The sequence below is a fragment of the Lathyrus oleraceus genome, chromosome 7 (genome assembly GCF_024323335.1).
Source record: "Lathyrus oleraceus cultivar Zhongwan6 chromosome 7, CAAS_Psat_ZW6_1.0, whole genome shotgun sequence".
Lineage (NCBI taxonomy): Eukaryota > Viridiplantae > Streptophyta > Magnoliopsida > Fabales > Fabaceae > Lathyrus > Lathyrus oleraceus.
The window spans coordinates 541135446-541162173 of record NC_066585.1 but is presented as its reverse complement, the minus strand read 5'-3'; the positions used below and the strand labels follow the sequence as shown (position 1 = coordinate 541162173).

At 35.5% G+C, this 26728-nt stretch overlaps 1 protein-coding gene across 1 annotated transcript; it reads right to left on the bottom strand.

Moving 5' to 3' along the window:
- Positions 1-12270: 12270 nt before the first annotated feature.
- On the bottom strand, positions 12271-14133 carry LOC127107183 (chromophore lyase CRL, chloroplastic). The gene is made up of 6 exons (XM_051044475.1): positions 13722-14133; positions 13595-13644; positions 13443-13503; positions 13327-13362; positions 13113-13163; positions 12271-12359 (listed from the first exon to the last, which is right to left on the bottom strand). Exons 1-6 carry the CDS (start codon positions 13875-13877, stop codon positions 12345-12347), a joined length of 369 nt encoding a protein of 122 aa, XP_050900432.1. The 5' UTR covers positions 13878-14133; the 3' UTR covers positions 12271-12344.
- Between the last annotated feature and the right edge of the window lie 12595 nt (positions 14134-26728).

Here is a 26728-nt window from a genome sequence, read left to right as displayed (position 1 = left end):
TAGGTTACGTTATTAAACTAGGTTACGGAATTATATATACCATTAAGAAAAGGAAATATTTTAATTTATTCAAATAATTTTCCTTTCAAATATTTATAAAAACAATTTAGTTTATAGTGACCAATAACTTATTGATGATTCTTATGTGAGAAGAATTATCCTTCTTTAATTACATATTTATATGATTGTAAAAAAAATACATTATATTATTTTTATGTTTAATTAATATACATTTTTTTAAAATCAAATTTGTGATGTGTCACCCGTTTTATATCTTTTAAAAGATTTTTCTTTTGTGGATAAATGACACTCAAAGATGTTATTGTTTCATCTTTTGATCGATGAGATGTCGTTCAAACTTGATGAGGTGTCATCCCTCATAAATCTTTCGATCACAAGAAGATTATTAAACTACTCCACAATCACTAGATCTGGTGCAGTGGATATGAAGATGTAGTATTGGGGAGTTGACCTAGGTGATGTCCAACGGGAGATAAATGACACCAGAGGATGTCATGCCAAATTTGGATTTTTTGAGAAGTTGTATAGATACCACCTAGATGCGGCAGTGGAGGTTGATGATGATGATGCACAAGTTGTGTATCATAGAGTGTGAATTGAGACCATACTTATGTATTTGGTTGACACATCCATATTTATGGACAAAAGTGCATACTATGTTGGTGTCAGATTGCATGACATTGTTACTAATAAGGATGACTCTATTCAACCTACTGTCCCAAGAGTCTTTTTCTTCCTTCTCCTTATTGAATTGCTCATTAAACATTTTAACCTCTTATCAATGAGACTCATTTTCCTCCCTTAGAGTGGTCTATGTATCTTCTACCATTTTGTTTGTTGGCAGTCTTGAGCGACTCGCTAGCCTCGGTCAAGACTATTATAAGTAGGTAGGAAACTTTGGGTTTTCCATGTTTTCATTTTCCCCTTTTCGTGCCCCCTATCTTGAGCTTCTTTTAGGTTGACCCATCATGAAAAAACTTTTGTTCTTCTCTCATCTAAGAGAATCAGTATTATCATTTCTCGATGAATATCGATCTACAGCATAAATTATTTAGTGATCTTTATTTTTTCCCTACGAGCCTTGGAAATCAGAGGACCCTGGGTCTGAGTTCCTTCTGGCCTTCCTCATGGGGGTTGATCCTTTGACAACTCTAGAACGTGTTGTAAGCTCTCTTTATCGGTCTCTTTATGACTTCCACGACCATTTCACTTACTGCTCTGGAGAAAGAACTAGAGGAGAAAACCCTTCTCATTGCCACCATTGCATTGAGAATACTCATATTATCTGCATAACAAAAGAGTAAACGATAAATACGAGAGTAAAATAAGAAGTATTGAAAATTAATGAATAAGATAAAATTCCTCTCATCATCGAATCTATCAACATAGGAGTTTTTATATGTAGCTTCTTTCTCTTTCAGGCTTTTCTATCAGAAGGACAAGCCTGGTGTGCAAAGCATATACCTTCATAGGACGCGAAAAGACCGATCTTTAAACTTTATTCCACCATAGACAAATCACAAGATTTGTATATATGTTGCAAGCATAAAATTAATTTTTACAATTATCGTATCCAAAGAGACTGGTAGTTCCAAAGATCGTTCAACAATTTTTAAGATTCTAAGTAGATAAGGGTTTTATAGTTGTTTTGATGCGTGAAAGTAAATGACATAAAATAAATGAAATAAAGTAAAATGGAGATTTCAGCTTTAACAATAAGAATGCTTGTTAAGAGTGGATTTCGTCATTATGTATCTTTCATGCATAAATATAGGTCAACAATATGCTCCTCTACTCATCAATTAATATTACCACATGTTGTTCTCATTTGAATCTCTTGCCGGTCCCAATGTTGGGTGATCGCTGTATTACCTAATAACTAATATCTTGGTCTATTAACCAACACAAATCATTAAGTTCCAACAGTTATAAAGCAGCAAGACTCCACAACAAGCCTACTACAGTACATGTAGATATTGAACTTAACTTATGTTTAGGCATTAGTATCCTATAAATGATAATCCTGGATCTAGTAAAGACAAATACCTTTTGAATGTTAAGTCATGTCATGAAAATAAATTTTAGGTAGAAAATCTAAAAGAGGCATTAATATTAAAGAGACATCAATATTAAAGCTTGAAAAACTTACATAAAATGCCATGACCTATTTAAACCATGAATATAATGACTACATCAAACCCATAACAAAGAGATTTTTAGCTACACTTATTCATCGTAGTTGTACCAGTAATCCCGCGAAGCTAAGCTTGGAATTTTATTTTCCCTATCACTTGAGCAACCTTTCCGCCTTCAAGCCCACTCTCTTATTCTCTAGTTGTAGACCAAGGTGAACCTACTCCAATTTTGTACTACCTTACTCTACCGGAACTCTCTTTGAATTGAACTAGAAGCCCTAATTTATAAGTGTGGGTTTATGGACTTCACTAAGCGCACCTCTCATCTTCACTTAGCAAGCATGGTTTCTTTTGGATTAAGCAATGTTGGATGTCTGACAGGTGGCCCTAGCCGTCTTGCTTTATTGGGCGCACCGCCACTGCACTTAACGCACAAAAACTTTCTTCACCTTGTATTACTTTATCCTAGAAGTACCATATGGCCTCATGAGCCCATTAGGCGTGCCTATGAATAAGGCCTAGTGAACCTTGCTTGGCATTTACTTGTTGTGGTTTAGTCTTTTTGTGTTTAATTGTGGTTTTCCAGTCCTTTTTACATTTTTTTTTTGTTGATACATGCTAGAAAAATATAAACATGTGTTATATAACTATTTATAGACAAATTATGTTTTTTTATTAATTGCTTGTAAAATAAGTTTATAAATGCCTACGGATTTTACATAAATTTGACACTTATCAATATATACATGCCTGAACCCTCTAAAAATTGATTGTCCCTCCAATGTTTGGGAAACTTGTTCAAACACATTAAAAACATCGTGGAATTTTAAGGAGGAAATGAGTTACACCCCGAAAGGGAGTAAATATGATCCATATGGTTCTCCATTATAACACACAACCTTTCGTGGGCTTTGCGAGTAAGGAGGAGGGATAACCAAATAATATACATCCTCAAAATTCTAGAAACCTTCCATATAAACTTTAAACATCTTCTTCCATTGTCATAAGGAAAGCAATTCTTAATCTCGGTCTGTCGTAGTCGAGGTACATTGTATGTTGAAAAGGTGAACAAAGAACTTTAGGATGGGGACATTGTTCTTATTTTCACATCAATATTGAAAGACCTTGATGAAGGTGAGAAAAACACAAGAAGGGGGGTTGAATTGTGTTTGTTATTTCTTTATTTTAAAACTTTTAAGTCAGATTCTAAACTCAATGCTATAGAATTTGAGTTAGCTAGAGATAGGTAACAAATATAAAATGCAAGAAAGAAGAATAACACACAGAGTTATCCTAGTTCCTCTCACAAATTGAGAGTAGTCCAGTCCCATTGTACTTACAAGATATTTTCACTATAACCAATCAAGATTATAATTTGCTCAAGCACACAAGCAAGAGACTTATTTGCTTACACACACAAGTATACGACTTCCTTGCTCAAACACACAAGTATACGACTTCCTTACTCAAACACACAAGTCTGAGACTTCCTTGCTCACACACACAAGTACGAGACTTCGTTCCTCAAGCACACAAGCTCAAGACTTCCTTACTCTAGAACACAAGTTAAAGACTTCCTTGATCAAGCACACAAGCTCAACACTTTCTTGCTCTAGCACACAAGCTAAAGACTTCCTTGCTTAAGCATACAAGCTCAAGACATTATTGCTCTAAAACACAAACTAAAGACTTCAATGCTCAAGCACAAAAGCTCAAGACTGAAGGTGAGAAAAATACACAAGAAAGGGGGGGGGGTGAATTGTGTATTCCTAAAATCTCTTTTCACTTCTGATTCTTGGAATATCAGATTTTGAATCACGTTCAGAGTCTGATACCAGAGTGAGTATCAAAAGTAAGAAGTTTACTTCCTTTTCTTCAACTCTGCTTCAGGACCTAAGGTTTCAAGCTCAGATTCTAATACGAGTAAGAGGCTGAATCAGAACTGATCTGACTTCAAAGTTCATTTGCACGACGAAATATAAATGCAAAAGTAAATAAATAGACACACAATATATCATGATTCCTTTCAAACTGAGATTAGTCCAATTCCCTTGCAACACAAGAGCTTTTAACTATAATCAGACGTATTACAATTGCTTAAGCCAACAACTCAAGACTTCCTACTCAATCACACTTGATCGATACTTTCTTGCCTAAACACCCTGTTCAGTACTTCCTTGCCTTAAGCTCATGTTAAGGACTTCCTGCTCAGTCATCCTGACCAAGACTTCCTGCTCTGCCCACAAGCATGAGAGTTCAATGCTCAATCACCCAGATCAAGACTTCTTACTTTGCCCGCAAGCATGAGACTTCAATGCTTAAACTATCCATTTTGGACTTTCCTACCTTAAGCTCATGTCAAAGAGTTTTTCTCAATCATATAGAAATAGACTTTTTGCCTAATTAATCATATTAGGACTTTAATGCTCAAGCACCCAGCAAGAGACTTGTTTTCTCAATCTAATTAGAACGAGACTTACTCTGAACACAACAGCTAGAATCTTCAGATTCTCTTAATCAAAAGAGTCTGGTATAACCTTGTACTTATGTGAGTGCTTCTTGGTTAAGAAGATACACAAAGATTTACACCCTTGAGCAGAATGTTAGTTGTTTGCTCTTGAGTGTAGAAGCATGAAGTGGTCATTCTTGTTCTCTCCTTGCACAAATTTTCTCTTGTTATGCCTTTCTATTCTGATGATCTTCCTTGATCATTTTCGCTATGCTCTCACACGTTTAATCCTTGTGGTTATATTTTCTATTTAGTGTGTTTTTCTTATATATGTGTTTTCTGATTAAAACACAGTCTTTCTCTCAACCAATATTGTGAACTAATATCACATCTTTGTGAACACAGTCACATATTCTTCAACTCACATTCATCTTAGTCAGAACATACTATGAATATTTTCAATCTTCATCTATACATAGATTCTGAGAATAGATCTCTTGAAGATTGAAATTATCAAAGGTATAACTATTCGTTGAAGGTCTTTAGTCGTTGTACAATAGAGTGAGCCAAAACTCAGTTAGCATAAAGACATTTGTACATACCGAAAATGTGATGAGAGACCAATAATAATAACAATAACCACATACGATAACAACATCAACGATGGAACAACAACAACCTACGACTACAACATCAACGACAAAAACAATAACATAAACAATAATGGAGAATTTGTACATACCGGAAATGCGATGAGAGACTCAACAAAGAAGAATTGAAGCTTACTTCCTCCTCGGAGAAGACGGGTGGAGGTTTTAAGTCTTGGGAAACTCTTTCATTCGCTGGAGAAGAATAAGTTCCTTTCGTTCGTTAGGGCGCAACAAGTGAATGAGACAAAATATTATAATTATGAAAGAATAAAAATTATTTTTAGAGTTTTTATCTCAGTTTTCTTTTATAACCGAGGAATAATATCAGACGTAAAATATATAAAAAACAAAGACGCATTTTTAGTCGTAAATAAAACATAAAATTGCAGGAACTAGGAATCGAAACTCAAACACTAAACAATATTTTACGTCGGTTTTCCTAGAAAAATGAGGTGAAAGATAAAGTTACTTAAAGAATAATATATATATATATATATATATATATATATATATATATATATATATATATATATATATATATATATATATATATATATATATATATATATATATATATATATATAGCGTTCAAGTCATTTGCCCTCGGTTTTTTCATTAACTGAGGTGAAAGTTTCGTCGTGAAATGTAGTATTTGTAGTAGTGGTTTTTTGAATATCTCCAACAAGATATGAATTATTTTAATTTAAACTCAAACTTAAATGTTTATTTCAATCTAAATCAATCTTGGTCTAGTTGTCATACAAATCACCTAATCATATTTCTAAGTCAATTAACAATAAAATAGAACTGAATATTCTCAAAAGATTCATCCAAAACGCAGCAAGTTGACGCCGGTTGAACAAGACCGGGATGTCGTAGCAACATGTTGGAGCATCACACCTAATATGCGGTCAATATAAAGAGTCAATCCAATAGGAACTAAAAAAACAACACTAATACCATCATAATATTAATCAATTTTCTTATGAACAATTAGATTCACAGTCATCATTAATTCATCATCTCAATCCAAATCATCAAATTAACACCCAAAATTATATTATTGTTGATAATTTTATCAATATTATTCCAAATACATGACAGCAACAGCACTACGATAGTAGTAATCATCATTTGATGGAACCTGATCAGCCTATTAAGGATAACTATATTTGTAGCATCCCATCTTCTTCTTCTGTTGATTCGCAACAGGATGTTGTCAACAAAATTGGTCGAATTTATAATATTGATAATCATCATCAATATGAGGCTGCAGCCAATAATAATATGATTAAGTGATCACAACTTACAAGCAGAATAACCCATCAACAACAAAAGTTAATCAGAATATAAATAACAACAATGCAATGTAGACCGATTTGCTCATGAGTCATGAACACAAAGTGATGCTTTTGCTCACACACAAACATATGATGCATTTTTATATGGACTCCATAAATTTGAAGCTTTTTGGAATGAAAAGATAATAGTAGAGATTAGAGAAACAGCCTGATAAAAACATAATACAAATATATTATTCTGTACATATATTTATGAATTAGAGTTGTACTTCATTTCTTATTGTTATTATTTGATATATTTTATCCCTTTCTACATTATTTGTATTCAAGCCAAATCAAATTACAAGTGTTCTTTATGAATTTAAATACAAGTGCTTCTATTTTTTATACAATAGTGCAACATGATATGTTGGCTGTAGAGGAAGAGAATGACATCCAACCTAACAAAAGTCAAGTTTCTGAGAGGCTCTAAAGTCATAAGGATAGATAGACGACTTGGCTTTATTCAACACAGAGAATTTACAAAGGTTATGAATGTACATTGACAAGTTGCCTCTAATTTATTAGTGAATGCTCATTGATAATTGAAACTTAGATGAGCTTTCTATGATTATTAGCAACAGAATAATCAACAAGGCCTCCAATAGCATGATGATATTTGAAGCTAGAAAAATTGTTTAGATGGAAAAAAAAGTTGGAAGTTCTACTCCAAGATGCAAATCAATCAACGAAGGTTGAAACAACCTAAAGACTCAAAACTTTTAGAATATGAGATAAACTTGTTATTGAATAATGCAACTTCGAGTTCTATGTGTACATGAATAATCAATTGCTTATATAACAAGGAATCACACTCATAGCTAACTCCCTTATAACTAACAAGGCTAGTTATTCTATTAATCAACTATATTCTAATATTTACATGTTGAACACAATACTGCAACATTTTGTTTGACATTCCAATAAACACTCTCCTAACCTGAAACTAACAAAAGAGACAAATTACAACATGACACGGATATTAGATTCATGCATATTGTTGAGCAAGACTCAAATGACACAAAATCCAATTCTTGTTTTGATGTAGTTGAAAGACTCGAGCTTCACTAGTTTAGTTATCAAATCTGCAAGTTCCTCTCATGTGCTGTAATGCTTCAACTCAATTGTACCATTTTCGTCAAGTCCCTAAAAAAGTGAAACATTACATCTATATGCTTGCATCTTCCATGCATCACCGGATTCTTTGACAACTTGATTGTGGAACTATTGTCACATATGATGACTGTACATTGGCTTTGAGTCTGACCAAGCTTGTGAAGAATGCTTCGAAGCCACACTGCTTGACAAGCACATGATGTTGCTGCAACAAACTAAGCTTCAGTGCTTGAAATTGTCGCAATGGGTTGTGAAGAATCCAAGCTTGAACACATACCCTATAGTGTTTTTTTTGTCATCATTATCTCCTGCATAATCAGAGTCTGACCACCCTTGCAGGACCATTTCATCATTCATCTTGTACAAAACTCCTAAGTTCATGGTTCCCTTTAGATACCTTAGGATTCTTTTTGTAGCTGCCAGGTGAATTTTAGTTGGTCTCTCCATGTACCTAGCTACCAAGAATACTTAATAGGCAAGGCCAGGCTTGGTAGCAAGCAAATACATCAAGCCTCCCACCATCTTCTTGTAGCTTGTGGCATAAATTGGCTTGCCATTTTCATCCTTGTCCAACCTGAAACCTGAAACAATAGGATTACAAACCTTATTGCAGAGATCCATGCCAAATCTTGTGAGTATTTCTTTGGCATATTTCTGTTGGTAGATGAATATTCCAGCACTTTCTTCCTTTACTTCCACCTTAAGAAAGTATCTCATTTTTCTCATATTTATCATGGCAAACATCTTCCTCATTGATTCCTTGAATCCTTCAAACATTTGTTGATTATTGTCTGTGTAGATTAGATCACCTACATACAAGTTGACAATCAATATCTTACCCTTACTATGCTTCACAAACAGTGTATGTTCATGAGGGCACTTTTCAAAATTCTCTTGATTGAAATATGCTTCAATCTTGCTATACCAGGCCCTTGGAGCATGCCCAAGGCCATAGAGTGCCTTTATGAGCTTGTAGACCTTGTCTCTTCCTCCTTTATCATAGCCAAGTGGTTGATCTACATATATATCTTACATTAACTTACCATGCAGGAAAGCACTCTTAACGTCAAGCTGATATACCAGAAACTTCTTGCATACTGCAAGTGCTAAGACAATCCTGATAGTATCCTATTTTGCCACAGGAGAAAAAAAATCATATGCCATATTCTTGCGAGTACCCTTTAGCCACAATCCTTGGTTTTTATTTCTTTACTTACCCCTTTTCATTGCAATTTTTGTTTTGTATATCCATTTGACACCAACTTTCTTGGCTCCTGGTGTTTGAGCATTGTTTTCTTCTTCAATAACACTATCTTCACTAGCACTCTCTATATTGTTCCCCTCATGTTGAGATCCATCATTTTAAACATGCACTCTATCATTAATAACTTCAACTTCATCATTCTCCATGTCTACTTCTTCTATATCAACATTGTTGGTTGATTGAGTCTTGTCTTCTTTGTCATGCTTGTTCCATTCCCAAATTTTCTATTCTTCAAAAACTACATCCTTGTTGATCAGGATCTTGCTATTCATAGGGTCATAGAACTTGTAAGCCTTTGAATCTTCACTAACTCCGAGGAGAACACACTTTATACTTTTGACATCTAGCTTTTTTCTGTGCACATCAGGAATGTGTACAAAAGCTATGCACCCAAGCACCTTGAAGTGATGAACTGAGAGCTTTACACTACTTCATGCCTCTCATAGACTATGTTCTTCATAGATAATAATGGACTTCTATTGATTACATATGCTTCCCATTTAGCTACTTCAAGCCAAAAGCTCTTAGGAACATTTCTACTTATCATTATGCTTCTGATCACATTCTTTAGAGTCCTATTCTTTCGCTCAGACACTCCCGTTTGCAATGAAGTATAGGCAGTTGTCAATTGCCTCTTGATGCCATGAAGGCTGCAGAAATCACAAAAAGTATTTGAGGTAAACTCTCCTCCTTTATCTGTCCTAAGACATTTGATGTAAACGCCTGACTCTTTTTCTACTAAGGCTTTGAATTGTTTGAAAATATAAAAAACATCAGTTTTTTCATGCAAAAAGTAGATCCATGTGTTTCTACTAAAATCATATGTGAAATATAATGAAATATCTGCTCCCACCATTTGATGCAGGCCTGATATGGCTTGCTTTGATATGGCTTCTCTATGTTTTTTTCCCATAAAGAAATCTAAAAAGTCTCCTCCAAGTCCTTCAAACTAGGCATTTCCTTCACCATCTCCTTTTTGATGAGTGTGTCAAAGCCATTAAAGCTCAGATGGAAATATCTACAATGCCACATGTGTGCGACATTATTTGAATAAATCTTTGTGCACATGGGACGAACAACAGACGCAGACACAACAAACATTTTATTGGATGAGATCTTTGTGATCATGATCAATCCTCTATCAACATGATATACTTTACAAATGATCGGTGCATTTTGATGCACATTCTTCTATAATTATACTTAGGCATTTCCCTAGTTTGTTTTGTTTATTTTACTATTTCATTATGTTTTTATATTTAAGTTCTTGTTTGTCTTTAATTTGTTTTCATTTGTTGTTTTTAGTTTTCACGGTTATTTGATACTTGTTCATTGTCCGGATCATAAATGACAACGATTTTATAAATGTGCAGTATGAAATATTTTTGGTACTATCGTAGTTGGATGCACGTAGTTGGATTTTAATCCATACAAGTTGTAAATTAATTTGAGATTAAGTTTAACTTGTAAGTTGTTTGAAAAGTAGAGCTTGAAATATATTGTATGAAATGTATTATTTAAAAAAATAATATCATTCCTTTTCGACTAGGATTGGTCACTACAACAAACAAGACCTTAGACAGCGCTTTTTTTAGCCTTAGACAGCGCTTTAAAGCGCTGTCTAAACCTCCGCTGCTAAAGGTTTAGACAACGCTTTTTTAAATCTTAAAAGCGCTGTCTAAGCCCCCCCCCCCCCCCCCCCCCCCCCCCTTAGACAGCGCTTTGGCCAAAAGCGCTTTATAAGACCCTCTTATTTCAATTTTTTTAGGTATACCTTAGACAGCGCTTTTCAAAAAGCGCTGTCTAAGCCCCCCCTTAGACAGCGCTTTTGCCTAAAGCGCTTTCTAATCCCCCCCTTAGACAGCGCTTTTTACAAAAGCGCTGTCTAAGGTATACGAAATTTTTTGAAGCTTTTGTTTTAAACCACATTTTTTCCAGGTTTATAAACCAGAATTTCTACCTGTTTTCAACCAGATTTTGACAGACAATTATCACATTTTATATATGCCATTTTGGCCTTTTTTCTACCAATTTTTGGCTAACAAATATATATATATATATACCAATTCAAACCAATTTTGCCTTAAATGTATCAAAATATATACAAATTTATGTACACATTTACAAGTCATTACATATACTAGTATCATATTGTAAGGAAAACAAACATGGAAAAGTAATAGTTGGAGTCTGAAGAAACAGAAACAGAATAATAATTCAGGAACGTCAATCTTATTTATGGCCATTGTACATGCCATCCCATCCGCTCTTTTCGCTTTGCAAACTCCGTAATCTACAGAGGTGCCCATCTTCACAATTTGGTTAGGGGAGTATATACTCAAAGAAAAGCCATTACCCTGCAAAAACAATATAAAAGAGATTGCAGAACTCATAGAAAATTATTGAAAAAATCTAACCAACTCCCAACAATTATACCTTGGCATCCTTGCGAACACCACAATTGAAGAATGCAAAGACCGTTCCTGCCTGCTCTTGGGAATTCCTCTGATAAGCATTTCCAAACAAGAAAATAGGAACAGTGTTTTCATCCAAACAACCAATTTTCCATATACAAAAGCTCTTCCCATTTGAACTTGTTTTCTGAATCCCCTTCCCAGTTAGCACTCCAACAGTTACCCAATTTCCAGAGAAATTATCCCCATTCACCAAATTCCTGAATACACACAATCGATAAACAAGGTCCATAATTGTCAGGATCATGACTCAGCAGAAACTGAGTTTAATCTTGATGAAGAACAATACTAATGCAGATTAAGTGATTGAAAACCAATCGAGTGATTGAAAACCAATCGAGTGCTTGAAAAGCAAGGAATGTGAAAAAATTAATTGTAAGAACACACGCAAAATTTGGTTACCCAGTTCAGAGATGAACTCCTACACCTGGAGGGGACATAAACCCACTTGAATGATTCACTATGAATGAAAAAATTATACACTTCAGAAATCATGCACAATTTTTCTTACTTTTTCTGATTTTCTCCATGTCAATGTGCTGATGAACATTTCTCTCTCAATTCTATTTCCTAAGGCTTAACATGTAGTCTCTAAGCTGGTACAAAACAGTTAGAACTGAATAACAAACAGTAACTTAACTAATTTCCATAACATACTATCAGAATCGGGCATCAGGAAACACACTAATCTCACCAACTTAACATTTATAACTCACACCAGAACATTTTAAACCTATCAAATGTGAGATTTATTACTTCTCCCTAACAAAAAACGATAAGCTAAGACCACAATATGAACAATGAATATGACTTAATGCTTACCCCAATGACTTCTTCTGGTTGCGGGCGCAGATCCTTTGGCCGATCACAGAAATTTTTGTATTCCTCCATTTCTCTAATGGCATATGTACTTAACAGCCAGAGAAGAGAAGTTAGAATTCATGCTCTATTTAAAACAAGATATAACTTTCACTTTTAACAAGAACAAGAAGAATATACTATTCTGTAAATAGAAAGAAAAAAAACAAACCTAAAATGGAATCATGATCCCATAAATCAGTATAGAAATATAAGGACAAGTATCCATATAATGCAGGGCAATGGTTAGATATATTAACACGCATGACAGAAGTGTGACTGTGTGAGTGCTCATCTAACACAAAGTAACAGAATTTAGTTATACTTGACCCCCTAATTCCTGCATCACTATCTATATATACATAAAAACAAATAAATAAGAATAAGTTTAAGTAGTTAAGAAAAAAAAACCTTCACAAAGAAGGCATAGCATATGTTATTTTATCGATGCTACTAATATTATCGTAAATTCCCACTATGGAAGATCACCATATTAATTTCTAGAATGGATCCTCTGATGTTAAAATTTTACACTCGTGTAAAAATTATGCCTCCTCTCTTCAGCTATCTATTTGGTACTCCTAAAAGAAAATAAGAGGGAGCCTATGAAATTTGTGAATATTTATAACAAAGGAGATAAGGCAAAAAAAATCCAGGGCAAGGGTTGTTACAAGTTACAACAAATGTTTTTGATGGAAAAAACCTAAAAAACACAACTAGACCATTTTTTTTCGGCACAAATCAGCTTTAGAATATTGGCAAAATCTTATAAAGAACATCAACATCTTAGTGAGTGAATACATACCTCAACATCACATGTCAACTCTTTCGGACAAGGTTTTGCCATTAACAACCTCTGCAGAAAGATACAAACAATGGCAACTAAGATATAGATATCTTTAAATCAGTAACCTAAAAAGTGTATTTCAATGCGGATCCTATCAATCAATCGATCACATTCATAATTCAAGCATAAAGAATAGAAGAAAAAAAACATAATCAAAATACATATAATCTACCTGGCGAAAGGGTTTTTGTGGACTCCTCCAAAAAGCCTAAAAGCAAAAAGGAAATCAAGATTGAGCTAATTTTAAGAGCATAATATTGGAAACAGTTAATCAGAGAGAAGAAACACCTGCTCAAAATATAGAACTTCTGAACCATCTACTAACTCTGCTGCTGGACAAGTACGCATTCTACAAAAATCTCAACAAAAAAAAAATCAAATTACAAAAAAAAAAGATAAAGAGGTTAAACAAATTAAAATCAGAAAATTGAGAAAGAAACCTAATATTGAAATAGTTGTCAGGGTCTCTAGAAGCTTGGTCCTTGGAATACTGCATGAAGAGTTAGAAAATTCAGAAAATTTATAAAAAGAAAAGAAAATTGAGAAGAAGAAGAATTAAGTGGAAACCTTTTCGCCGGTGAGGGAGTGAGCGACCAAGCGAGCATGGTCCCAACGAGTGGTGGACTTACGGAGACGTTTAACGAGAAGAGCACCACCGATGAAAAGGAGAGCTTTGAATGCTAACCCTCGAGCACGGTTCCATCCATTGGAATCCGTACCCATAATTCTTGAATATTTTTTCAAGAGTGATGATTTTAGGAATTTACCATGGATTGGATTGATGGTGGAGGAATCTCGGTGGCGGAAGCAGCCAAATAGCGGCGACAACAACCAGAAGAAGTGGAAAGGATGATTCTAGAACATTATTAGGAATGGGAGGAGGGGCTCATTTGTGTTACTGGTTTGTGGAGTGAGTGTAAATCACCTTCGGATGAGGCCAGCGGTTCTAATCTTCTTTCACCCTTTTTGGTTCTACTAAAGATTTTAAGTAACCTTTTGTAATGTGCAATTAAACTCTAATAATAATAATAAATCCCCCCCTTAGACAGCGCTTTTGGTTTTAATTTTTTTTTTTAATTTAAAGACTTTAGACAGCGCTTTATCAAAAGCGCTGACTAAGGTCTATATTTAAAAGCGCTTTCTAAAAGCGCTGTCTAAGGGGGGGTCTTAGACAGCGCTTTTAGAAAGCGCTGTCTAAGACCCCCCCTTAGACAGCGCTTTCATTATTTTTTTGGAACATTTTCCGTGTTTTATTTTAATTTTAACCTTAGACAGCGCTTTCTTTTAAAAGCGCTGTCTAAGATGCGCTGTTAAAAGTCATTTTTGGCGTAGTGGGTGTAGCCTCTGGAATATTAAAGTCCCACCTAAAATCAAAATGGGTGTTCATGGTTCATTATCTGCACTGAACCAAATCACATTTATAATTTAATTCAATTTCTAATAACCATTTCAATAAAAATGTAGTTAACTTTAAAAATGGTTTCAATTCAGTTTAAAATTAGTTTATAACCCGTTTGTGTTTATAAACTAATTTATAATTAGTTTGCAATTATAAATCAATTTTATAATTTGAACTCTTTTAAAACCAATTTTTTTAATTTTATAAAAATAATTAATTTAAAAATATTTTTTTCTAATATTTGAAATATTTATTTTTTTAAAAAAATTGAATTTTTTATTTTTTGGAAAGAAAAAGGAAAAAATTCGAAATAATTATTTTTAAAATTTCTGGCAAAAATAATCAAAATATAATTATTTTAATTTTAACTTTTCGAAAGAAAAAATTCAGAATAAATATTTTTTTTCAGAAAAATAAAATATTATATTCTTTTTCAATATAAAAAGTTTCAGAATAATAAATTTTAAAATTTGGGGAAAACATTTTCATTACAAAATATTTTTTATTCCAAAATTTTTATTTTAAAAAAAAATATATTTTTCCATAATTTTTATATCTCAAAAAACAATAATTTTTTATTTTTCTGAAAAAATATTTTTTAATGAAGAAAAAATATTTTCAAATTTTTTTATTTTATTTTGTGGAATACAAAATATTTTTTTTTTCTAAAAATTTATATAGATTTTTTATAATTTTATTTTAAATTTTCAATAAAATCTTTTTTTTTATTTTTCATAATTACAAATATTTTTTAATTTCCATTTTATTTCACTCTCAATAATTCTTTTTCTTTTTTTTTTTTATAAAAAAACTTATTTAGATAATTAAAGCAGTTTATAAAAGAAAATTGGTTATGAACCGATTTTAAACTGAATTAAATGATTCAGTTCATTAACCATTCAAGTAGTTCAGTTATTTTATGGTGCAATGTAATTCAATTTAGTAATATAGTTTGGTTAACCATATTTTTGCACACACCTAGAGTCAAATATCTTCTTTGGAGAATTTGTAGAGGTTATTTACCGACTCGTGATAGACTCCGAAAATATTATTTCTCTTGTCTACAAATTTGTCAATTTTGTGAGAATAGTCCCAAAGATGATTGGCATTTGTTATTTGGTTGTAGCGAGACGTCCCAATGTTGGAGGCAACACGTTTATCCACTCTTATAGACCCTCACTTATATTCCTTTCATGATGCTAAGTCTATTATCTTTGATATTTGTAGTGAGGAGGATAGGAAGGATGCGGGAAGATTTGCAGTTATGATAGATGAGATATGAGAAAATAGGAATGACCTTATTTGGAATAATGAAGTAGAGGAAGCCCTTAGACTTGGTTCATTAGCTTTTCATAAGTGGCAAGAATGGTTTATGGCTCAACATCTACACGATATCGTAAATGGCCATCAATATCCTATGACTTGGAATTTGCCAAGTCATGGGTGGATGAAATGTAATGTGGATGCAACTTTTAATAAAAATCGGGGAACTAATAATAGAGGTTGGTGTGTTCATGATAATCTTGGGAATTTCATTATTGCATGTGTGGCTTGGGATCCAGGCTTTTTAAATAATAATTATTGTTAATATTCCACATCAAGGCAACTCGCAAAGTAAAGTTTTGTTTACATGATATATCATAAATTCATTCTCCAATCCCCAACCTCTTCAAATCATCAATTAAAGGTTGTAAATACACATTAATTCCGGCTTTTGGGCTTGACGATCCTACAATGAGGCAAGTCAAAAATATGTATGATTTTGTTATACACATCTCAGGAGGGAGGTTGTAAGGGGTTACAATAACTGACTAACAAGAATATGCAATTGCCAACGCTTGGATATATAAAGTAAAACAAAAAAAACATAATTTGAGTCTTACATTTCTAAGTTATGCAGCAAAATCAGGATGTATTCGATCAAAGTGCTTTCATGCCTCACCATTAGATGGATGTCGCATAATGCCTGAACTTGTTTTGTTTGTATGATGTCATGTCATTTAACTTGCAATGTGCATTGAAGCAAACATACTTTTTAACCTTAGTATAATTGGCATGTAAAACATAGACTTCATTGTTATACGTTTTTGCTTACGGTTAATGGCTTTATTGCGAACTTGATATCTTGGACTCTTACAAAACTTATATTCCTCCAATGCTCCATCATTAGTACCAAAATCATTGCCATAAAACAACATACAACCATTTATGTAACAATCAATCTTTCTTACTTCTAAGCCAAACTTCAACATCAACCTCTTTGCATCATAAAAACTTGTAGGCAAGTTGTCTTTCGTAGGAGTCGCGTCCAACATCATTTTTGCGAAGAATTTTAAACAATGATCAAGAACATTCCAATTTGACTTGTCGACCAATAATCTCACTCACATTGATAATTTTGAGTTCGACGACCCCTCAAACAACGACATATTCATTTCTTTCAAAAAACGATAAAATCTTCGCGTTTCCTCATTCGACGACTCTTCCCCATCAAAATCGTGAGGTTCATCATATGCCACGTTCATCTCAAAAACATCATCAACCATGTCATCAACCAGATTAAATTGTTCCTCATATTTCATATATGATCGACTGCTTGAGACATGCATATTAGTAGTCTTTGGTATGTTACTCGTCTATTCTTCTCCATTATATGTCCAAACCCAATCATTTTTAATGAAATCAATTCTCTTCAAATGAAGTTCTACTTCCTCGGGTCACTAATTATAGGTCTACATTCACATTTAAGACAATGACATCTTACTCATCCTTCTCTTTAACAACATTCTTGAGCAAATGCCCACGTGATAAATCATTTAACTCCTTCCTCAAACTTTGTTTTAAGTCCACGTCTTCCTGAAAACGTTCTATCGTACATCCAACTACGATATTACCAAAAATATTTCATACTGCACATTTATAAAATCGTTGTCATTTTAATTATAAATGCAATTTTAATCTATCGACCAATTTCAAAAATTTTAATAACTAAATATTAACAAACTTAATAACTAAATGATCATATTCATACAAATTAATTATATTATATAAAATTTAATCAATTAACTCTACTACACTAAATTTAATTTCGGGTCAATTTCCTTTTACTTACTTAACAAAAAAAAACATTTACTTAAATATAAATATATATAACCTTACATACTAAAAATACATACATATATTTTTATATTTATTGTGTTTATAACTAATATATATGTTAAATAGCTACTTAATAAATAATAGGTTTAATACCATCTTTAGTCCTGTATGTTCACCTTAGGGTTTATTTTGGTCTCTTAATTTAAAAAAATATTTATATTGGTCCCTTAACTCTTCAAAACGTATCATGTTAGTCCTTTTCGTCTAATTAACAATGAATTTAGCGATAAATTTCTGAGTTTTTCCGTCGTTAATAAGACAAAAATGACTAAAATGATACATTTTTTAAGTTAAGGAACCAATATGGATATTTTTTAAGTTAAGGGACCAAAATGAACACCGAGGTTAACATATGTTTTGAATGCTATTATTTTTTTAAATAATACATTTCATACAATATATTTCAAGCTCTACTTTTCAAATAACTTACAAGTTGTTCTTAATCCGTACGAAGCATGAGTATGATGTTGGGTTCAAATGTGAGTGGTTAAAGTTTCATATTACCTATGAATTGATGAAATGTTGGATTTATAATAGAGATGACTCATTTTCCTAATACCTTAATGTTTTGGATTGAGATGTGGTGTCTCCCTCTCTTGTGGTCTTGGAGCATTAGTCTCATTGGTGCTCCCGACTCTCCCGGACTCCCCAACAGTGGTATCAGAGCCCTGGTTCGAATTTGTGGGGGAGCGGGAGCTGGATCCAATGTTGGATCCTATTATAGGATGTGGGGACTCACACTTGTGGGGGAGAATGTTGGGTGCAATGAATGGGTGAAATGTTTGATTTATAAGAGAGATGATCCATTTACTTGTGAAATATTTGATTTATAAGAGAGATGATCTGTAACACCCCGATAATAATAAAATAATTATTTAAATTGAGTTAATAATTTATTTATTAATTTAATTAAATAATTGGAATTTTTATTATTATTATTTTTGGATTATTATTATTATTCAGAAAATATATAAGTTGGAATTTGGAAAAAATCCCATTTTTGGAAAAGGGTTTTCACGTGAAAAAGGAAAAGAGAAGCGGCTGAAAGAGAAAGGGCAAAGAGGCAGAGCAAGAGAAGAGGAAAAGCTTGAAGCTAACGGAATTTCCGGATTTACTCAGGTAAGGGGGGTTTATCATCGTTTGATGGGTCTTATGGGATAGCATGTAATGGGTAGTGATGAACCTCTGAATTTGACTCTGATTGAAATGATATGTGATGAATTTGTGAAATATTGATGAACGAAATTGGATGATAATTGATGAAATTCGTATGAATTAGATGTAGTAAGGTTAGCGATTTGAGAAGTTGAATGTATCTGAGTTGTAATTGATAAAACGAACGAAAGTGTATGAAAATTTAACTGTAGGAGGTTGGGATTTGAGGGATCTCGTAGCAGAGAAAACCCATAGCAGATCTGGAAAACTGGATTCTGGTCATACGCGTATGGCACTAGGCAATACGCGTATGGGATGGCTTGAAAATGGGGGTTTTGGCGCTGGTACGCGCCATACGCGTGTGATACGCGTATCCCTGGAGTGGTACGCGTATGGTGTATGCTATACGCGTATGAGTGAAAGAGATGATGTTTTGAACGTGAAAGTGTCTCTGTTGGTACGCGTATGAGGGTGTGGTACGCGTAGCATACGCGTATGGGCGTGGGCGATACGCGTATGGGATGGGCGAGGAAATGCGCCATACGCGTATGGGCATAGGCGATACGCGTATGGGCAGACTTGTGGTTTTCTGCACTGTGGTTGTGCAGTTTTTGGTTGTTTAGGCTGAGTGGTGTAACTTAGCTGATGTATGACGTAGTAGGGATCATTTCCCGTTGTTTTGAGTAGTATAGGTATTAGTAGAGTGTGCTAATACTATGATTGATTATGTGGCATGATATGATATGCTTTTGTTGATGATATGTGATGGTATACATGATGATGTGAATGTATGCATTTGTGAATAGACTGTTTTATGGCTTAGAGTGTAAGCATACGTCTATTCTTGAGTTGTTGTTGTTGTTGCATTGCTAGGTGATTAGCATGCATATTGTGGCCCATTTGGGGTGGTAGCTAATTCCCATAGTGAGGACTTAGTGAGTAAATCATTTTGATTGTTGTTGATGTTTGCATGCTAGGTGATTAGCGTGCATAGCATGGCCCATTCGGGGTGGTAGCTAATTCCCATGGTGAGGAATTAGTGAGTGAGTCACTATGTCTCAAATGAGTGGGACTAGTGAGCTTGGTAGCCGTGCCTGGATTTGGACGGTGAGGTTGAACTATATGTTCACAAAATAGTCGGTACCGCATGCATGGAGTCTCATTGCATAATATATGTATGGCGTGTAATATGAATGGATGTATTCCAATATTACACGTGTATTTGTGTTGTTATTGTTGTGTTGTTATGGAGTATGATGTTGAATTAATATGCTGTTCTTGAATGTGTGTTTTGATTAGGGTGATGAAGTGTGTTGCATCACTTAACATAACATGATATTTTATAATACTCATTATATTGATTGAGGAACTCACCCTTACAATTATTTTTCAGGTAACGAGAAATGAGTTGAGTAGAAGCTAATTATGGGAGTCTAGTGTAGTCTCCGTAGTGGGTCGTGCTCTGATAGATGTAACATCGGGATGGGTTGTCTTAACTTGTTTTGAATGTTTTATTGTTGGTTGAGAACCATTTTCCATGTAATGTTTTACATGATTGATGAAATTATATCCGCTGTGTTTTATGCAATTGTTTAAGTTTGAAATTAATAAAAGAGCATGACCGTTATATTGTTGAAAGGTGTGAATATTTTGTGTGACACCCTTGAAGGGCATAATTACTCTGATGTTATATTTTGATATTTAATTAAATTATTGGGGTATTTTAGAAGGGTGTTACATTAGTGGTATCAGAGCATAGTCGGTCGAGTCGAGTCGTAATTATTCTGTTTCCCCTGTACGGTATAGGTGTTGTGTAACCCTATCAGTACTCATTGTTTTAGTTTGTTTGGGTTTTCAGAATAGAGATGGCTGGAAGAGGTAGAGATGATGCTGCAATTGCTGAGGCTCTGGGTATGCTAGCTGGAGTACTTGGAGGAAATCCGAATGTTGTGGGAATGGGAGCTGCTCGTCAACTGAGTGAGTTCCAGAAGAACAATCCTCCAATGTTCAAGGGAGCATACGATCCAGATGGTGCTCAGAAGTGGTTGAAGGAAATTGAGAGGATCTTCCGAGTGACTGAGTGTGCCGATAACCAGAAGGTCAGGTTCGGTACGCATATGCTGTCAGAGGAAGCAGATGATTGGTGGGTTGCTACCCGCACTGAGTTAGAAACTGCTGGTAATGCTGAGATCTCTTGGGCTGTGTTCAGAGAGAGATTCCTGAGGAAGTATTTTCCAGAGGATGTCAGAGGAAAGAAAGAGATAGAGTTTTTGGAATTGAAGCAGGGTAACAAGTCTGTTACTGAATATGCTGCTAAGTTCACAGAGCTGTCAAAGTATTATACTCCCTATAGTGAGGCTGCTGGAGAATTTTCGAAATGTGTGAAGTTTGAGAACGGGTTGCGTCCCGAGATCAAACAGGCTATTGGATATCAGCGGATCAGGGTGTTTTCTGACTTGGTTGACTGTTGTAGGATTTTTGAATAGGATTCCAAGGCTAGAGCAGAGAGCTATCAGCAAAGGGTTGATAGGAAAGGTAAGAATCAGATTGATCGTGGGAAACCGTATGCAGCTGGCAAAGGTTTTCAGAGACAGAGTGGGATGAAGAGACCTAGTGGGGGAGACTCTAGTGCTCCTGCTAAGTGTTACAGATGTGGTCAGGCTGGACATCGTATCCATGAGTGTACCAGTAATGAGAAGAAATGTTTCAAGTGTGGCAAAGGTGGTCATTTGGCTGCAGAGTGTCGGTTGAAGACTGTAACTTGTTTCAACTGTGGAGAGTTGGGTCATATCAGTCCACAGTGTCCTAAGCCGAAGAAAGAGAATCAGTCAGGAGGCAAGGTCTTTGCTTTATCAGGTTCTGAGACTTCTGCAGATGATCGTTTGATCCGAGGTACGTGTTATATTAATGGCTTTCCCCTTGTAGCTATTATTGACACAGGTGCTACTCATTCCTTTATATCTTTGGATTGTGCTGTGAAACTTAAGTTAGAGATATCTGAGATGCGTGGTAGTATGGTGATTGATACTCCTGCGAAGGGTTCAGTGACTACTACTTCGGTTTGTTTGAATTGTCCTTTGAGTATTTTTGGTAGAGACTTTGGGATAGACCTTGTGTGTCTTCCACTAGTGCAGATTGATGTTATCTTGGGAATGAACTGGTTGGTGTTTAACCGAGTTTCTATTAACTGTTTTGATAAGACTGTGATTTTTCCTGAGACTGAGGAAGGGATGAGTTTGTTTCTATCTGCAAGGCAGGTGAATGAGGAATTAGCAGATGGGGCGGAGTTGTTTATGCTGTTAGCGACTATGGAAGCTAAAGATAAACTGGTGATTGGTGATCTAGCTGTGGTGTGTGACTTTCCTGACGTGTTTCCGGAAGAGGTGAATGAATTGCCGCCAGAGCGGGAAGTTGAGTTCTCGATTGATTTAGTACCTGGTACTAGGCCGATATCGATGGCTCCATATCGTATGTCTGCTGTTGAGTTAGCTGAATTGAAGAGTCAGTTGGAAGATTTGTTGGATAAGAAATTTATTCGTCCGAGTGTGTCACCGTGGGGTGCACCAGTGTTATTGGTTAAGAAGAAAGAAGGTACTATGAGGTTGTGTGTAGACTACAGGCAACTGAATAAAGTGACGATCAAGAATCGGTATCCTTTACCGAGGATTGATGATTTGATGGATCAGTTGGTTGGTGCGAATGTGTTCAGCAAGATAGATTTGAGATCGGGATATCATCAGATACGTGTGAAAACTGAGGATATTCAGAAGACTGCTTTCAGAACAAGGTATGGACATTATGAGTATTCTGTAATGCCTTTTGGTGTGACTAATGCGCCTGGAGTATTTATGGAGTATATGAATAGGATTTTCCATCCGTATCTAGACCAGTTTGTTGTGGTGTTTATTGATGACATTTTGGTGTATTCGAAATCTGAAGAAGAGCATGCTGAGCATTTGAGAGTGGTTTTAGAAGTTCTCCGAGAAAAGAAGTTATTTGCTAAACTGTCTAAGTGTGAATTTTGGTTAGAAGAGGTTAGTTTTCTTGGTCATGTGATTTCAAGAGGTGGTGTTGCTGTTGATCCTTCTAAGATAGAAGCGGTATCTAAGTGGGAAGCTCCGAAGTCAGTTTCTGAGATAAGGAGTTTTCTTGGACTTGCAGGTTATTATAGGAAGTTCATTGAAGGATTTTCTAAGTTAGCGTTACCGTTGACGATGTTGACTAGAAAGGGGCAAGCGTTTGTTTGGGATTCGAAATGTGAAGAAGGTTTTCAAGAATTAAAGAGAAGGTTAACTACTGCTCCTATTCTGATATTACCGAGTTCGTCGGAACTATTTGAGGTTTACTGTGATGCTTCATTGTTGGGTTTGGGTGGTGTGTTGATGCAGAACAAGCAGGTTATAGCTTATGCTTCGAGACAACTGAGAGTTCATGAGAGGAACTATCCGACACACGATTTAGAGTTGGCAGCTGTGGTATTTGTTCTGAAGTTGTGGAGGCATTATTTGTACGGATCGAGATTTGAGGTTTTCAGTGACCATAAAAGTTTAAAGTATTTGTTTGATCAGAAAGAGCTGAATATGAGACAGAGGAGATGGTTAGAATTTCTGAAGGATTATGACTTTGGTTTGAATTACCATCCGGGTAAAGCAAACGTAGTAGCTGATGCACTGAGTCGGAAATCATTGCATATGTCTATGTTAATGGTTAAAGAGTTGGATTTAATTGAGCAGTTTAGAGACTTGAGTTTGGTGTGTGAGAGTACTCACAATAGTGTTAAATTGGGAATGCTGAAGTTAACGAGTAATATTTTGGATGAGATTAGAGAGGGTCAGAAATCCGACATGCTTTTGGTTGATAAGTTGACTTTAGTGAATCAAGGTCAAGGTGGCGAATTCAGAGTTGATGAAAATGGTGTTTTGAAATTTGGTAGTCGGGTGTGTATTCCGGATGTTACTGAGCTTAAGAAGAGTATTCTTGAGGAAGGACATCGTAGTGGCTTGAGTATTCATCCTGGAGCTACGAAGATGTATCATGATTTGAAAAAGCTATTTTGGTGGCCGGGAATGAAAAGAGAAATTGCGAGTTTTGTTTACTCCTGTTTGACTTGTCAGAAGTCAAAGATTGAGCATCAGAAGCCGTCTGGGCTAATGCAACCGTTGGCTATTCCAGAGTGGAAATGGGACAGTATCAGTATGGATTTTGTTTCTGGTTTACCGAGGACAAGTAAGAATTTTGAAGCCATTTGGGTGATTGTTGACAGATTGACGAAGTCGGCTCATTTCATTCCGATCAGAATGGATTATCCGTTAGAAAGATTAGCCGAGTTGTATATTGAGAAGATTGTAAGTTTGCATGGTATTCCGTCGAGTATCGTTTCGGACAGAGATCCTAGATTTACATCGAAGTTTTGGGAAGGTTTGCAGAAGGCTTTGGGAACTAAGCTGAGGTTGAGTTCTGCATATCATCCGCAGACTGATGGTCAGACTGAGAGGACGATTCAGTCATTAGAGGATCTTCTGAGAGCTTGTGTTTTGGAGAAGGGAGGTGCTTGGGATTGTTATTTGCCTTTGATTGAGTTTACCTACAACAATAGTTTTCATTCGAGCATTGGTATGGCACCGTTTGAAGCTTTGTATGGTAGGAGATGTCGGACACCGTTATGTTGGTACGAGTCCGGTGAGAGTGCAGTGGTTGGACCGGAGATTGTTCAACAGACTACAGAAAAGATTAAGATGATTCAGGAGAAGATGAGAATTGCTCAGAGTCGTCAGAAGAGTTATCATGATAAGAGGAGGAAGTCACTTGAGTTCCAAGAGGGAGATCATGTGTTTCTTCGTGTCACTCCGATAACTGGAGTTGGTCGAGCTTTGAAGTCGAAGAAGTTGACACCTCGATTTATTGGTCCTTATCAGATTTTGGAGAGGATAGGGGAGGTAGCCTATCGTATCGCTTTACCGCCGTCACTTGCGAATTTGCATGAGGTTTTTCATGTGTCTCAGTTGAGGAGGTACATTCATGATCCGTCGCATGTGGTCCAAGTAGATGATGTCCAGGTGAGAGATAACCTGACTGTTGAAACATCACCTATGAGGATTGAGAATCGAGAGTTGAAGCAGTTGCGGGGTAAAGAGATTGCCTTGGTGAAGGTAGCTTGGGGAGGACCAGCAGGTGGCAATGTGACTTGGGAACTTGAGAGTCAGATGAAGGAGTCTTATCCTGAGTTATTCACTTGAGGTATGTTTTCGAGGACGAAAACTCTTTTAGTGGGGGAGAGTTGTAACACCCCGATAATAATAAAATAATTATTTAAATTGAGTTAATAATTTATTTATTAATTTAATTAAATAATTGAAATTTTTATTATTATTATTTTTGGATTATTATTATTATTCAGAAAATATATAAGTTGGAATTTGGAAAAAATCCCATTTTTGGAAAAGGGTTTTCACGTGAAAAAGGAAAAGAGAAGCGGCTGAAAGAGAAAGGGCAAAGAGGCAGAGCAAGAGAAGAGGAAAAGCTTGAAGCTAACGGAATTGCCGGATTTACTCAGGTAAGGGGGGTTTATCATCGTTTGATGGGTCTTATGGGATAGCATGTAATGGGTAGTGATGAACCTCTGAATTTGACTCTGATTGAAATGATATGTGATGAATTTGTGAAATATTGATGAACGAAATTGGATGATAATTGATGAAATTCGTATGAATTAGATGTAGTAAGGTTAGCGATTTGAGAAGTTGAATGTATCTGAGTTGTAATTGATAAAACGAACGAAAGTGTATGAAATTTAACTGTAGGAGGTTGGGATTTGAGGGATCTCGTAGCAGAGAAAACCCATAGCAGATCTGGAAAACTGGATTCTGGTCATACGCGTATGGCACTAGGCAATACGCGTATGGGATGGCTTGAAAATGGGGGTTTTGGCGCTGGTACGCGCCATACGCGTGTGATACGCGTATCCCTGGAGTGGTACGCGTATGGTGTATGCTATACGCGTATGAGTGAAAGAGATGATGTTTTGAACGTGAAAGCGTCTCTGTTGGTACGCGTATGAGGGTGTGGTACGCGTAGCATACGCGTATGGGCGTGGGCGATACGCGTATGGGATGGGCGAGGAAATGCGCCATACGCGTATGGGCATAGGCGATACGCGTATGGGCAGACTTGTGGTTTTCTGCACTGTGGTTGTGCAGTTTTTGGTTGTTTAGGCTGAGTGGTGTAACTTAGCTGATGTATGACGTAGTAGGGATCATTTCTCGTTGTTTTGAGTAGTATAGGTATTAGTAGAGTGTGCTAATACTATGATTGATTATGTGGCATGATATGATATGCTTTTGTTGATGATATGTGATGGTATACATGATGATGTGAATGTATGCATTTGTGAATAGACTGTTTTATGGCTTAGAGTGTAAGCATACGTCTATTCTTGAGTTGTTGTTGTTGTTGCATTGCTAGGTGATTAGCATGCATATTGTGGCCCATTTGGGGTGGTAGCTAATTCCCATAGTGAGGACTTAGTGAGTAAATCATTTTGATTGTTGTTGATGTTTGCATGCTAGGTGATTAGCGTGCATAGCATGGCCCATTCGGGGTGGTAGCTAATTCCCATGGTGAGGAATTAGTGAGTGAGTCACTATGTCTCAAATGAGTGGGACTAGTGAGCTTGGTAGCCGTGCCTGGATTTGGACGGTGAGGTTGAACTATATGTTCACAAAATAGTCGGTACCGCATGCATGGAGTCTCATTGCATAATATATGTATGGCGTGTAATATGAATGGATGTATTCCAATATTACACGTGTATTTGTGTTGTTATTGTTGTGTTGTTATGGAGTATGATGTTGAATTAATATGC

Bases quoted from the DNA above. Each gene is read 5' to 3' on its own strand.
- LOC127107183 (XM_051044475.1), bottom strand. From the start codon at position 13,877: ATGGGTACGGATTCCAATGGATGGAACCGTGCTCGAGGGTTAGCATTC. The intron at 13,504-13,594 runs GTTTCTTTCTCA...AGATTTTTGTAG, and splicing joins GACAACTATTTCAATATTAG to AATGCGTACTTGTCCAGCAG. The intron at 13,164-13,326 runs GTAGATTATATG...ATCTTTCTGCAG, and splicing joins CACAAAAACCCTTTCGCCAG to AGGTTGTTAATGGCAAAACC.